This window comes from Salvelinus alpinus, chromosome 24 (assembly GCF_045679555.1).
Source record: "Salvelinus alpinus chromosome 24, SLU_Salpinus.1, whole genome shotgun sequence".
NCBI classification, from domain to species: Eukaryota; Metazoa; Chordata; class Actinopteri; order Salmoniformes; family Salmonidae; genus Salvelinus; species Salvelinus alpinus.
Window position 1 is genome coordinate 48,536,491 of NC_092109.1, and position 16,292 is coordinate 48,552,782.

Consider the following 16,292-nt stretch of genomic DNA (forward strand, 5'->3'; position numbering starts at 1 on the left):
GGCATTGATGCAGTAACAGCCCCTATTGTAGTGGGCAATAATGCAATAACAGCCCTATTGTAGCGGGCATTGATGCAGTAACAGCCCCTATTGTAGTGGGCATTGATGCAGTAACAGCCCCTATTGTAGTGGGCATTGATGCAGTAACAGCCCTATTGTAGTGGGCATTGATGGAGTAACAGCCCCTATTGTAGTGGGCATTGATGCAGTAACAGCCCCTATTGTAGTGGGCAATAATGCAATAACAGCCCTATTGTAGCGGGCATTGATGCAGTAACAGCCCCTATTGTAGTGGGCATTGATGCAGTAACAGCCCCTATTGTAGTGGTCATTGATTCAGTAACAGACCCTATTGTAGTGGGCAATAATGCAATAACAGCCCTATTGTAGCGGGCATTGATGCAGTAACAGCCCCTATTGTAGTGGGCATTGATGCAGTAACAGCCCCTATTGTAGTGGGCATTGATGCAGTAACAGCCCCTATTGTAGTGGGCATTGATGCAGTAACAGCCCTATTGTAGCGGGCATTGATGCAGTAACAGCCCTATTGTAGTGGGCATTGATGCAGTAACAGCCCCTATTGTAGTGGGCATTGATGCAGTAACGGCCCCTATTGTAGTGGGCATTGATGCAGTAACAGCCCCTATTGTAGTGGGCATTGATGGAGTAACAGCCCCTATTGTAGTGGGCATTGATGGAGTAACGGCCCCTATTGTAGTGGGCATTGATGCAGTAACAGCCCCTATTGTAGTGGGCATTGATGGAGTAACGGCCCCTATTGTAGTGGGCATTGATGCAGTAACAGCCCCTATTGTAGTGGGCATTGATGGAGTAACGGCCCCTATTGTAGTGGGCATTGATGCAGTAACAGCCCCTATTGTAGTGGTCATTGATTCAGTAACAGACCCTATTGTAGTGGGCAATAATGCAATAACAGCCCTATTGTAGCGGGCATTGATGCAGTAACAGCCCCCATTGTAGTGGGCATTGATGCAGTAACAGCCCCTATTGTAGTGGGCATTGATGCAGTAACAGCCCCTATTGTAGTGGGCATTGATGCAGTAACAGCCCTATTGTAGCGGGCATTGATGCAGTAACAGCCCTATTGTAGTGGGCATTGATGCAGTAACAGCCCCTATTGTAGTGGGCATTGATGCAGTAACGGCCCCTATTGTAGTGGGCATTGATGCAGTAACAGCCCCTATTGTAGTGGGCATTGATGGAGTAACAGCCCCTATTGTAGTGGGCAATAATGTAATAACAACCCTATTGTAGCGGGCATTGATGCAGTAACAGCCCCTATTGTAGTGGGCATTGATGCAGTAACAGCCCTATTGTAGCGGGCATTGATGCAGTAACAGCCCCTATTGTAGTGGGCATTGATGCAGTAACAGCCCCTATTGTAGTGGGCATTGATGCAGTAACAGCTCTATTGTAGCGGGCATTGATGCAGTAACAGCCCTTATTGTAGTGGGCATTGATGCAGTAACAGCCCTATTGTAGTGGGCATTGATGCAGTAACAGCCCCTATTGTAGTGGGCATTGATGCATTAACAGCCCTATTGTAGTGTACATTGATGCAATAACAGCCCTATTGTAGTGGGCATTGATACAGTAACAGCCCCTATTGTAGTGGGCATTGATGCAGTAACAGCCTCTATTGTAGTGGGCATTGATGCAGTAATGGCTTCTATTGTAGTGGGCATTGATGCAGTAACAGCCCTATTGTAGCGGGCATTGATACAGTAACAGCCCCTATTGTAGTGGGCATTGATGGAGTAACAGCCTCTATTGTAGTGGGCATTGATGCAGTAACATCCCTTATTGTAGTGGGCATTGATGCAGTAACAGCTCTATTGTAGTGGGCATTGATGCAGTAACAGCCCCTATTGTAGCGGGCATTGATGCAGTAACAGCCCCTATTGTAGTGGGCATTGATGGAGTAACAGCCCTTATTGTAGTGGACATTGATGCAATAACAGCCCTATTGTAGTGGGCATTGATACAGTAACAGTCCCTATTGTAGTGGGCATTGATGCAGTAACAGCCCCTATTGTAGTGGGCATTGATGCAGTAACTGCCCTATTGTGGCGGGCCTTGATGCAGTAACAGCCTCTATTGTAGTGGGCATTGATGCAGTAACAGCCCTATTGTAGTGGGCATTGATGCAGTAACAGCCTCTATTGTAGTGGGCATTGATGCAGTAACAGCCCTATTGTAGTGGGCATTGATGCAGTAACAGCCCTTATTGTAGTGGGCATTGATGCAGTAACAGCTCTATTGTAGTGGGCATTGATGCAGTAACAGCCCTATTGTAGCGGGCATTGATGCAGTAACAGCCCCTATTGTAGTGGGCATTGATGGAGTAACAGCCCTTATTGTAATGGACATTGATGCAATAACAGCCCTATTGTAGTGGGCATTGATACAGTAACAGTCCCTATTGTAGTGGGCATTGATGCAGTAACAGCCCCTATTGTAGTGGGCATTGATGCAGTAACTGCCCTATTGTGGCGGGCATTGATGCAGTAACAGCCCCTATTGTAGTGGGCATTGATGCAGTAACAGCCCCTATTGTAGTGGGCATTGATGCAGTAACAGCCCTATTGTAGTGGGCATTGATATAGTAACAGCCCCTATTGTAGTGGGCATTGATGCAGTAACAGCCTCTATTGTAGTGGGCATTGATGCAGTAACAGCCCCTATTGTAGCAGGCATTGATGCAGTAACAGCCCCTATTGTAGCAGGCATTGATGCAGTAACAGCCTCTATTGTAGCAGGCATTGATGCAGTAACAGCCTCTATTGTAGTGGGCATTGATGCAGTAACAGCCCCTATTGTAGCGGGTATTGATGCAGTAACAGCCCCTATTGTAGCGGGCATTGATGCAGTAACAGCCTCTATTGTAGTGGGCATTGCTGCAGTAACAGCCCCTATTGTAGTGGGTATTGATGCAGTAACAGCCCCTATTGTAGCGGGCATTGATGCAGTAACAGCCCTATTGTAGTGGGCATTGATACAGTAACAGCCCCTATTGTAGTGGGCATTGATGCAGTAACAGCCTCTATTGTAGCGGGCATTGATACACTAACAGCCCCTATTGTAGTGGGCATTGATGCAGTAACAGCCCCTATTGTAGTGGGCATTGATGCAGTAACAGCCTCTATTGTAGTGGGCATTGATGCAGTAACAGCCCCTATTGTAGCGGGCATTGCTGCAGTAACAGCCCTATTGTAGTGGGCATTGATGCAGTAACAGCCCTATTGTAGTGGGCATTGATGCAGTAACAGTCCTATTGTAGTGGGCATTGATGCAGTAACGGCCCCTATTGTAGTGGGCATTGATGCAGTAACGGCCCCTATTGTAGTGGGCATTGATGCAGTAACAGCCCTATTGTAGTGGGCATTGATGCAGTAACGGCCCCTATTGTAGTGGGCATAGATGCAGTAACGGCCCTATTGTAGTGGGCATTGATGCAGTAACAGCCCTATTGTAGTGGGCATTGATGCAGTAACAGCCCCTATTGTAGTGGGACTTGATACAGTAACAGCCCCTATTTTAGTGGGCATTGATGCAGTAACAGCCTTATTGTAGCGGGCATTGATGCAGTAACAGCCCTATTGTAGTGGGCGTTGATGCAGTAACAGCCCTATTGTAGTGGGACTTGATACAGTAACAGCACCTATTGTAGTGGGCATTGATGCAGTAACAGCCTCTATTGTAGTGGGACTTGATACAGTAACAGCACCTATTGTAGTGGGCATTGATGCAGTAACAGCCTCTATTGTAGTGGGATTTGATACAGTAACAGCCTTATTGTAGTGGGCATTGATGCAGTAACAGCCCTATTGTAGTGGGACTTGATACAGTAACAGCACCTATTGTAGTGGGCATTGATGCAGTAACAGCCTTATTGTAGTGGGCATTGATGCAGTAACAGCCCCTATTGTAGTGGGCATTGATGCAGTAACAGCCCCTATTGTAGCAGGCATTGATGCAGTAACAGCCCCTATTGTAGCAGGCATTGATGCAGTAACAGCCTCTATTGTAGCAGGCATTGATGCAGTAACAGCCTCTATTGTAGTGGGCATTGATGCAGTAACAGCCCCTATTGTAGCGGGCATTGATGCAGTAACAGCCCTATTGTAGTGGGCATTGATACAGTAACAGCCCCTATTGTAGTGGGCATTGATGCAGTAACAGCCTCTATTGTAGCGGGCATTGATACACTAACAGCCCCTATTGTAGTGGGCATTGATGCAGTAACAGCCCCTATTGTAGTGGGCATTGATGCAGTAACAGCCTCTATTGTAGTGGGCATTGATGCAGTAACAGCCCCTATTGTAGCGGGCATTGCTGCAGTAACAGCCCTATTGTAGTGGGCATTGATGCAGTAACAGCCCTATTGTAGTGGGCATTGATGCAGTAACAGTCCTATTGTAGTGGGCATTGATGCAGTAACGGCCCCTATTGTAGTGGGCATTGATGCAGTAACAGCCCTATTGTAGTGGGCATTGATGCAGTAACGGCCCCTATTGTAGTGGGCATTGATGCAGTAACAGCCCCTATTGTAGTGGGCATTGATGCAGTAACAGCCCCTATTGTAGTGGGCATTGATGCAGTAACAGCCCCTATTGTAGTGGGCATTGATGCAGTAACAGCCCTATTGTAGTGGGCATTGATGCAGTAACGGCCCTATTGTAGTGGGCATTGATGCAGTAACAGCCCTATTGTAGTGGGCATTGATGCAGTAACAGCCCCTATTGTAGTGGGACTTGATACAGTAACAGCCCCTATTGTAGTGGGCATTGATGCAGTAACAGCCTTATTGTAGCGGGCATTGATGCAGTAACAGCCCTATTGTAGTGGGCGTTGATGCAGTAACAGCCCTATTGTAGTGGGACTTGATACAGTAACAGCACCTATTGTAGTGGGCATTGATGCAGTAACAGCCTCTATTGTAGTGGGACTTGATACAGTAACAGCACCTATTGTAGTGGGCATTGATGCAGTAACAGCCTCTATTGTAGTGGGACTTGATACAGTAACAGCCTTATTGTAGTGGGCATTGATGCAGTAACAGCCCTATTGTAGTGGGACTTGATACAGTAACAGCACCTATTGTAGTGGGCATTGATGCAGTAACAGCCTTATTGTAGTGGGCATTGATGCAGTAACAGCCCCTATTGTAGTGGGCATTGATGCAGTAACAGCCCCTATTGTAGTGGGCATTGATGCAGTAACAGCCCTATTGTAGCGGGCATTGATGCAGTAACAGCCCTATTGTAGTGGGCGTTGATGCAGTAACAGCCCCTATTGTAGTGGGCGTTGATGCAGTAACAGCCCCTATTGTAGTGGGCGTTGATGCAGTAACAGCCCTATTGTAGTGGGCATTGATGCAGTAACAGCCCCTATTGTAGTGGGCATTGATGCAGTAACAGCCCTATTGTAGCGGGCATTGATGCAGTAACAGCCCTATTGTAGTGGGTGTTGATGCAGTAACAGCCCCTATTGTAGTGGGCGTTGATGCAGTAACAGCCCCTATTGTAGTGGGCGTTGATGCAGTAACAGCCCTATTGTAGCGGGCATTGATGCAGTAACAGCCCCTATTGTAGTGGGCATTGATGGAGTAACAGCCCCTATTGTAGCGGGCATTGATGCAGTAACAGCCCCTATTGTAGTGGGTATTGATGCAGTAACAGCCCTATTGTAGCGGGCATTGATGCAGTAACAGCCCCTATTGTAGTGGGCGTTGATGCAGTAACAGACCCTATTGTAGTGGGCAATAATGCAGTAACAACCCTATTGTAGCGGGCATTGATGCAGTAACAGCCCCTATTGTAGTGGGCATTGATGCAGTAACAGCCCCTATTGTAGTGGGCATTGATGCAGTAACAGCCCTATTGTGGCGGGCATTGATGCAGTAACAGCCCCTACTGTAGTGGGCATTGATACAGTAACAGCCCCTATTGTAGTGGGCATTGATACAGTAACAGCCCTATTGTAGTGGGCATTGATGCAGTAACAGCCCCTATTGTAGCAGGCATTGATGCAGTAACAGCCTCTATTGTAGTGGGCATTGATGCAGTAACAGCCCCTATTGTAATGGGCATTGATGCAGTAACAGCCCCTATTGTAGCGGGCATTGATGCAGTAACAGCCCCTATTGTAGTGGGCATTGATGCAGTAACAGCCCCTATTGTAGTGGGCATTGATGCAGTAACGGCCCCTATTGTAGTGGGCATTGATGCAGTAACAGCCCCTATTGTAGTGGGCATTGATGCAGTAACGGCCCCTATTGTAGTGGGCATTGATGCAGTAACAGCCCCTATTGTACTGGGCATTGATGCAGTAACGGCTCTATTGTAGTGGGCATTGATGCAGTAACAGCCCTATTGTAGCGGGCATTGATGCAGTAACAGCCCTATTGTAGTGGGCGTTGATGCAGTAACAGCCCCTATTGTAGTGGGCGTTGATGCAGTAACAGCCCCTATTGTAGTGGGCGTTGATGCAGTAACAGCCCTATTGTAGTGGGCATTGATGCAGTAACAGCCCCTATTGTAGTGGGCATTGATGCAGTAACAGCCCTATTGTAGCGGGCATTGATGCAGTCACAGCCCTATTGTAGTGGGCGTTGATGCAGTAACAGCCCCTATTGTAGTGGGCGTTGATGCAGTAACAGCCCCTATTGTAGTGGGCGTTGATGCAGTAACAGCCCTATTGTAGCGGGCATTGATGCAGTAACAGCCCCTATTGTAGTGGGCTTTGATGGAGTAACAGCCCCTATTGTAGTGGGCATTGATGCAGTAACAGCCCTATTGTCGCGGGCATTGATGCAGTAACAGCCCCTATTGTAGTGGGTATTGATGCAGTAACAGCCCCTATTGTAGTGGGCATTGATTCAGTAACAGACCCTATTGTAGTGGGCAATAATGCAGTAACAGCCCTATTGTAGCGGGCATTGATGCAGTAACAGCCCCTATTGTAGTGGGCATTGATGCAGTAACAGCCCCTATTGTAGTGGGCATTGATGCAGTAACAGCCCTATTGTGGCGGGCATTGATGCAGTAACAGCCCCTACTGTAGTGGGCATTGATACAGTAACAGCCCCTATTGTAGTGGGCATTGATACAGTAACAGCCCTATTGTAGTGGGCATTGATACAGTAACAGCCCCTATTGTAGTGGGCATTGATGCAGTAACAGCCTCTATTGTAGTGGGCATTGATGCAGTAACAGCCCCTATTGTAGTGGGCATTGATGGAGTAACAGCCCCTATTGTAGCAGGCATTGATGCAGTAACAGCCTCTATTGTAGTGGGCATTGATGCAGTAACAGCCCCTATTGTAGTGGGCATTGATGCAGTAACAGCCCCTATTGTAGTGGGCATTGATGCAGTAACAGCCCTATTGTGGCGGGCATTGATGCAGTAACAGCCCCTACTGTAGTGGGCATTGATACAGTAACAGCCCCTATTGTAGTGGGCATTGATGCAGTAACAGCCCTATTGTAGTGGGCATTGATACAGTAACAGCCCCTATTGTAGTGGGCATTGATGCAGTAACAGCCTCTATTGTAGTGGGCATTGATGCAGTAACAGCCCCTATTGTAGTGGGCATTGATGGAGTAACAGCCCCTATTGTAGCAGGCATTGATGCAGTAACAGCCTCTATTGTAGTGGGCATTGATGCAGTAACAGCCCCTATTGTAGTGGGCATTGATGCAGTAACAGCCCTATTGTAGCGGGCATTGATGCAGTAACAGCCCCTATTGTAGTGGGCATTGATGCAGTAACAGCCCCTATTGTAGTGGGCATTGATGCAGTAACGGCCCCTATTGTAGTGGGCATTGATGCAGTAACAGCCCCTATTGTAGTGGGCATTGATGCAGTAACGGCCCCTATTGTAGTGGGCATTGATGCAGTAACAGCCCCTATTGTACTGGGCATTGATGCAGTAACGGCTCTATTGTAGTGGGCATTGATGCAGTAACAGCCCCTATTGTAGTGGGCATTGGTGCAGTAACAGCCCTATTGTAGCTGGCATTGATGCAGTAACAGCCCTATTGTAGTGGGCATTGATGGAGTAACAGCCCCTATTGTAGTGGGCATTGGTGCAGTAACAGCCCTATTGTAGTGGGCATTGGTGCAGTAACAGCCCCTATTGTAGTGGGCATTGGTGCAGTAACAGCCCCTATTGTAGTGGGCATTGGTGCAGTAACAGCCCCTATTGTAGTGGGCATTGATGCAGTAACAGCCCCTATTGTAGTGGGCATTGATGCAGTAACAGCCCTATTGTTGCTGGCATTGATGCAGTAACAGCCCCTATTGTAGTGGGCATTGATGCAGTAACAGCCCTATTGTAGTGGGCATTGGTGCAGTAACAGACCCTATTGTAGTGGGCATTGATGCAGTAACAGCCCCTATTGTAGTGGGCATTGATGCAGTAACAGCCCTATTGTAGCTGGCATTGATGCAGTAACAGCCCCTATTGTAGTGGGCATTGGTGCAGTAACAGCCCTATTGTAGCAGGCATTGATGCAATAACAGCCCTATTGTAGCGGGCATTGATGAATTTTTTATATTTTTTAAATAACGTGCCCAACGTTAACTGACATTTTCTCTGGCCCAGATCATAGAATATGCATATAATTTACAGATTAGGATAGAAAACACTCCAAAGTTTCCAAAACTGTCAAAATATTGTCTGTGATAAAAATAATACTTATTCTGCAAGCAAAAACCTGAGAAAAAGTAACCCGGAAGTGATATTCTTTTTTTTAAATCTGTGTTTCCTGCTCCGTCTAACCTCCATTTAAAGTGGTATCAACCGGATTCCTTTTCCAATGGCTTCCTCAGGCTGTGACCAGGCTTTAGACATAGTTTCAGGCTTTTATTTTGAAAAATGAGCGAGATGTTTCAAAAGAGGTCAGGTGTCCTCTGAATATTTCCTGCGTGCGCGGGAGGAGCTCACCATTTTCCTTTTGTCTCTTAATGAATAGGTTATGCTCCGGTTGAAATATTATCGATTATGTTTGTTAAAGACAACCTGAGTATTGGTTATAAAATACATTTGAAATGTTTCTACGACCATTTCGGATACTTTTTGGAATTTGTCGAACGGAACTCGGCTTTTGTTTTCTCAAAATAATGCGCAACCCAAATGGCGTTTTTTTGTGATAAAAGTAATATTTATCGAACAAAAAGAAGATTTGTTGTGTAACTGGGAGTCTCGTGAGTGGAAACGTCCGAAGATTATCTAAGGTAAGCGATTAATTTGATTGCTTTTCTGACTTTCGTGACCATGCTAATTTGGGGCTAGCTGATGTAGGATTGAAAGCTACACTCACAAAAGCTTGGATTTCTTTCGCTGTAAAATATATTTTCAAAATCTGACACGATAGGTGGATTAACAACAAGCTAAGCTGTGTTTTGGTATATTTCACTTGTGATTGCATGATAAATATTTAGAGTAATATTTTGGAATCTGATACGTTTGGAAATGTTCATCTTCCTTTCAGGACCGGAACGAGTAGTTTCCTCATCATAACGCGCAACCCAAATGGCTTTTTTTTCTGTGTGTTTCACTTGTGATTGCATGATTATAAATATTTTTTGTAATATTTTTGAATTTGGCGCCCTGCAATTCAGCGGTTGTTTAGGAAAGTGAACCCGTATTCGGTATCCGTAGCGCAGAGAAGTTAATCAGCTTTTTGATATGTCACACCTGTCAGGTGGATTATTTTAGGAAATGAAAAATGCTCACTAATAAGGATGTAAAAAATTTGTGCACAATGTTTGAGAGAAGCTTTCTGTGGAACATTTCTGGGATCTTTTATTTCAGCTCATGACACATGGGACCAACACTTTTTTGTTCCGTGTATTTTGAAAGATGAGACATTGAGGATTATAATAAATACCACAATAATGTCCTACAATCAAGCCAACACCTGTGAATAAAAATGTGCACATTTCCAAATCAGAAAACTCATGTCAATGGCAATAACTATGAAGACACCGAGGTCCGGACCTCTGTAATTATAATTTGAAAAATATATATAACAATACAAAATTATATTTTGTACACAATAAAGAAAATCAATTACATGTCAACATCTAATTATTCCTCCCAGCGTTGATCAAAGCTCAGAACGCTTATATTCTTGATTTCTAATGGTGTTTGCTTCTTTACGAACGAGTGGAATCATGAACAGTGGTTTGTTCATTATGTTCGCCTGCATCCCCTGGATTTGCCTCCCGGATTATTCACCGCAGCATATTCACCACTCTCTCAAACGGCTAACTCCACGAGGGCCTGAGACGTGAAACGAACTACCTCAACAGGCAAATTTAAAACCGTCTTGTGACTCCTTCCACGTCTACAGACATCCTCGAAACAAACAAAAAATTATTCTCTAAGAATGAGTGCACAACTGATGAATTTTTTAAAAATATTAACATTGTCTCTCATACATATGTCAGTCAGTCAGGTGGCTAGCTGCCGGGAGAGACTTCTATTGCAGTAACGTTGAAGGCCTCTGGCTAGTATTATTTAACCAGCTAGAAGGATGAAGTAAGAAGTTAACGTTAAACAGAGCCTACTTTAGTAGTATCAAAATATATGTTGCTTAGTTCTCCTAAAAACTTTGCTTTACAGAAAGCAGGCTAGTGAGACAGACAGTGATGTTGTGCTCAGTGGAGAGGCTAATGCAAGCTGCAATGCATGCATGAGGATCACATTTTATTTGTCACATGCGCAAAATACAAAAGGTGTTGACTGTTAAAAAGTAAGACAAATATCTGCAAAATAAAAAGGAAATAATAACACAATAAAAACAATAAAGATGCTATATAGAGGAAGTACTGAGTCAATGTGCAGGGGTACCAGGTAATTACATGGTTATATACAGGAAGTTCTAAGTCAATGTGCAGGGGTACCAGGTAATTACATGGTTATATACAGGAAGTACTGAGTCAATGTGCAGGGGTACCAGGTAATAACATGGCTTTATACAGGAAGTACCAGTACTGAGTCAATGTGCAGGGGTACCAGGTAATAACATGGCTATATACAGGATGTACCACTACCTAGTCAACGTGCAGGGGTATGAGGTACACTCCATGACCAAAAGTGCTCGATTAAAATCTCATTCAAAATCAAATCAAATGTTTTTTGTCACATGCGCTGAATACAACAGATGTAGACCTTACCGTGAAATGCTCCCTTACAACGTTTTAACCAACAATGCAGTTCCAGAAATAAAGTTAGGAAAATATTTAGTAAATAAACTTTAGTAAAAAAATCGAATCAAATCAAAAAGTAACACAAAACAATTATAGAACAATAAGAAGGCTATATACCGGGGGTAAACAGCGAGTAGCAGTAGTGTAAAAACAAAGTGGGGGGGGGGGAACAATATAAACAATCCGGTGTAGCCATTTGATTAATTGTTCAGCGGTCTTATGACTTGGGTGTAGAAGCTGTTAAGGAGCCTTTTGGTCCTAGACTTGGCGCTCCGTCACCGCTTGCCATGTGGTAGCAGATAGAGAACAGTCTATGCCTTCCTCTGACACCGCTTATTATATACAGTGGGGAGAACAAGTATTTGATACACTGCCGATTTTGCAGGTTTTCCTACTTACAAAGCATGTAGAGGTCTGTCATTTTTATCATAGGTACACTTCAACTGTGAGAGACGGAATCTAAAACAAAAATCCAGAAAATCACATTGTATGATTTTTAAGTAATTAATTTGCATTTTATTGCATGACATAAGTATTTGATACATCAGAAAAGCAGAACTTAATATTTGGTACAGAAACCTTTGTTTGCAATTACAGAGATCATACGTTTCCTGTAGTTCTTGACCAGGTTTGCACACACTGCAGCAGGGATTTTGGCCCACTCCTCCATACAGACCTTCTCCAGATCCTTCAGGTTTCGGGGCTGTCGCTGGGCAATACGGACTTTCAGCTCCCTCCAAAGATTTTCTATTGGGTTCAGGTCTGGAGACTGGCTAGGCCACTCCAGGACCTTGAGATGCTTCTTATGGAGCCACTCCTTAGTTGCCCTGGCTGTGTGTTTCGGGTCGTTGTCATGCTGGAAGACCCAGCCACGACCCATCTTCAATGCTCTTACTGAGGGAAGGAGGTTGTTGGCCAAGATCTCGCGATACATGGCCCCATCCATCCTCCCCTCAATACGGTGCAGTCGTCCTGTCCCCTTTACAGAAAAGCATCCCCAAAGAATGATGTTTCCACCTCCATGCTTCACGGTTGGGATGGTGATCTTGGGGTTGTACTCATCCTTCTTCTTCCTCCAAACACGGCGAGTGGAGTTTAGACCAAAAAGCTCAATTTTTGTCTCAACAGACCACATGACCTTCTCCCATTCCTCCTCTGGATCATCCAGATGGTCATTGGCAAACTTCAGACGGGCCTGGACATGCGCTGGCTTGAGCAGGGGGACCTTGCGTGCGCTGCAGGATTTTAATCCATGACGGCGTAGTGTGTTACTAATGGTTTTCTTTGAGACTGTGGTCCCAGCTCTCTTCAGGTCATTGACCAGGTCCTGCCGTGTAGTTCTGGCTGATCCCTCACCTTCCTCATGATCATTGATGCCCCACGAGGTGAGATCTTGCATGGAGCCCCAGACCGAGGGTGATTGACCATCATCTTGAACTTCTTCCATTTTCTAATAATTGCGCCAACAGTTGTTGCCTTCTCACCAAGCTGCTTGCCTATTGTCCTGTAGCCCATCCCAGCCTTGTGCAGGTCTACAATTTAACCCTGATATCCTTACACAGCTCTCTGGTCTTGGCCATTGTGGAGAGGTTGGAGTCTGTTTGATTGAGGTTGTGGACAGGTGTCTTTTATACAGGTAACGAGTTCAAACAGGTGCAGTTAATACAGGTAATGAGTGGAGAACAGGAGGGCTTCTTAAAGAAAAACTAACAGGTCTGTGAGAGCCGGAATTCTTACTGGTTGGTAGGTGATCAAATACTTATGTCATGCAATAAAATGCAAATTAATTACTTAAAAATCATACAATGTGATTTTCTGGATTTTTGTTTTAGATTCCGTCTCTCATAGTTGAAGTGTACCTATGATAAAAATTACAGACCTCTACATGCTTTGTAAGTAGGAAAACCTGCAAAATCGGCAGTGTATCAAATACTTGTTCTCCCCACTGTAGGTCCTGGATGTCAGGAAGCTTGGCCCCAGTGATGTACTGGGCCGTTAGCAGTACCCTCTGTAGCGCCTTATGGTCAAATGCCGAGGAGTTGCCATACAGGCAGTGATGCAACCGGTCAGGATGCTCTCGATGGAGCAGCTGGATAACTTTTTGCGGATCTGGGGAGCCATGCCATTTCTTTTCAGTCTCCTGAAGGGGAAAAGGTGTTGTCGTGCCCTCTTCACAAATGTCTTGGTGGGATTGGACCATTCTAGTTTGTTTGTGATGTGGACACCAAGGAACTTGAAACTCTCGACCGGCTCCACTTCAGCCCCGTCAATGTTAATGGGGGCCTGTGCGGCCCTCCTATTCCTATAGTCCACGATCAGCTACTTTGTCTTGCTCACATTGAGGGAGATGTTGTTTGTCCTGGAACCACACTGCCAGGTCTCTGACCTCCCTATATGCTGTCTCATCGTTGTCAGGGATCAGGCCTACCACTGTTGTGTCGTCAGCAAACTTAATGATGGTGTTGGAGTCGTGCCTGGCTACGCAGTTGTGGGTGAACAGGGAGTACAAGAGGGGACTAAGTACACACCCCTGAGGGGCCCCAGTGTTGAGGATCAGCGTGGCAGATGTGTTGTTGCCTACCCTTACCACCTGGGGACGACCCATCAGGAGGTCCAGGATCCATTTGCATAGGGAGGTGTTTAGTCCCACAGTCCTTAGCTTAGTGATGAGCTTTGTGGACACTATGGTGTTGAACGCTGAGGTGATCCTTTTATAGGTGATCCTTTTGTCCAGGTGGGAAAGGGCAGTGTGGAGTGCGATTGAGATTGCTTCATCTGTTGATCTGTTGGGAGAACATACGAATTGAAGTGGGTCTAGGTTTTCCGGCATGATGGTGTTGATGTGAGCCTTGATCAGCCTTTCAAAGCACTTCATGGCTACTGACGTGAGTGCTACAGTGCGGTAATCATTTTGGCAGGTTACCTTCACTTTCTTGCGCACAGGGACTTTGGTGGTCTGTTTGAAATATGTAGGTATTACAGACTTGGTCAGGGAGAGGTTGAAAATGTCAGGGAAGACACTTGCCAGTTGGTCTGTCCATGTTATGAGTACACATCCTGGTAAACTGTCTGGCCCTGCGGCTTTGTGAATTTAATATCAGAGCTGAACTATGAAGTTGTGTTAAGTGGATTTAATATCAGATAAATAAAGAGATGAATAAGAAAAATGATATAAATAAAGAGCTTATTAAGATAAATAATATAAATGAAGAGATAGATAATATAAATAAAGAGATAAATAATATAAATAAAGAGATTAATAATATAAATAAAGAGATTAATAATATAAATAAGGAGGTGAATAAGATAAATAATATAAATAAAGAGATTAATAATATAAATAAGGAAGTGAATAAGATAAATAATATAAATGAAGATATAAATAAGATAAATAATATAAATGAAGAGATTAATAATATAAATTAGGTGAATAAGATAAATAATATAAATGAAGAGATAAATAAGATATATAATATAAATAAAGAGATAAATAATATAAATAAGTAGGTGAATAAGATAAATAATATAAGACCTCAGTGTTAATCTGCTAAATTGTAATTACTTTTCTACAATGGCCTATTTATTGCCTACCTCCTCACGCGATTTGCACACACTGTATATAGACTTTCTTTTTTTCTATTGTGTTATTGACTGTACGCTTGTTTATTCCATGTGTAACTCTGTGTTGTTGTTTGTGTCGCACTGCTTTGCTTTATCTTGGCCAGGTCGCAGTTGTAAATGAGAACTTGTTCTCAACTAGCCTACCTGGTTAAATAAAGGTGAAATAAAAAATGAACATAAAGAGATGAATAAGATAAATAAAGAGATTAATAGTATAAATAATATAAATACATAGATGAATAAGATAAATAAAGAGATTAATAGTATAAATAATATAAATACATAGATGAATAAGATAAATAATAAAATAAAGAGACAAATGATAAATAAATTAAGAGATGAATAATATAAATAAAGAGATAAATTATAAATAAATAAAGAGATGAATAAGATAAATAATATAAATAAAGAGATAAATGATAAATAAATAAAGAGATGAATAGTATTAATAATATAAGTAGAAAAATAAATGATAAATATATAAAGAAATGAATAAGATAAATAATATAAATAAAGAGATGAATAAAGTGGGACCTTTTCCAAAGTCGTAGACCACAGCTTTGATGGCGTCGGTTCCAGGTTGTGTGAACCCCCAGATGTAAACATCAGGTCTGGTTGATCCACACTCCAGGATCACGGCTTTACCCACCACTCCATCCAGACCTGAGTTCACATACACCACCTGGCCTGGATCTATGATCTCCACACCTGCACACACACACACACACACACACACACACACACACACACACACACACACACACACACACACACACACACACACACACACACACACACACACACACACACACACACACACACACACACACACACACACACACACACACACACACACACACACACACACACACACACACACACACACACACACATTGGAGATTGGATATTTTAGACACGGTGCAGTGTGAGCTGTGTTGTCAGGGTTACAGGGTAGAGTTACAGGATGGGTTTCAGCTGAACACTGTCTAAAGGAGGTCACACACAGATAAATGAATAGTCCAGGTAGGCCTCCACTCTAAAGGAATGGATTTTATAGTATCCAACTGTTACCATGGATAACCCAAAGACAACATAACCACAGAATGCTCTCTCTCTAGTCACTTCAATTAGCTTTAATCTCTAGATGTGATGGAGATCTATCTGCCAAACATTTATAAACTCCAAACCGTAATATCAAAGACACAAATAGGGGAGATAGATAGAAATGGATAGAGAGAGAGATAGAAATGTATAGAGAGAGATAGAGAGATAGAAATGGATAGAGAGAGAGATAGAAATGTATAGAGAGAGATAGAGAGATAGAAATGGATAGAGAGAGAGATAGAGACAGTCAGTCAGGCAAACACACAGCTAGGTATTGACAGTCAGGTAGATACACAGACAGTTAGGTAGGTATGTAGGTAGGTAGG

At 43.7% G+C, this 16,292-nt stretch overlaps 1 protein-coding gene across 1 annotated transcript in view; it reads right to left on the reverse strand.

Annotated features, from left to right (window-relative positions):
* Positions 1–16,292, reverse strand: part of LOC139551922 (V-set and immunoglobulin domain-containing protein 10-like 2) — a 138,516-nt gene that overhangs the window by 120,828 nt on the left and 1,396 nt on the right. The window contains exon 2 of the mRNA XM_071363259.1: positions 15,397–15,570. Within this exon, the coding sequence (XP_071219360.1) occupies positions 15,397–15,570 (174 nt within the window). The remainder of the gene's footprint in view (positions 1–15,396; positions 15,571–16,292) is intronic.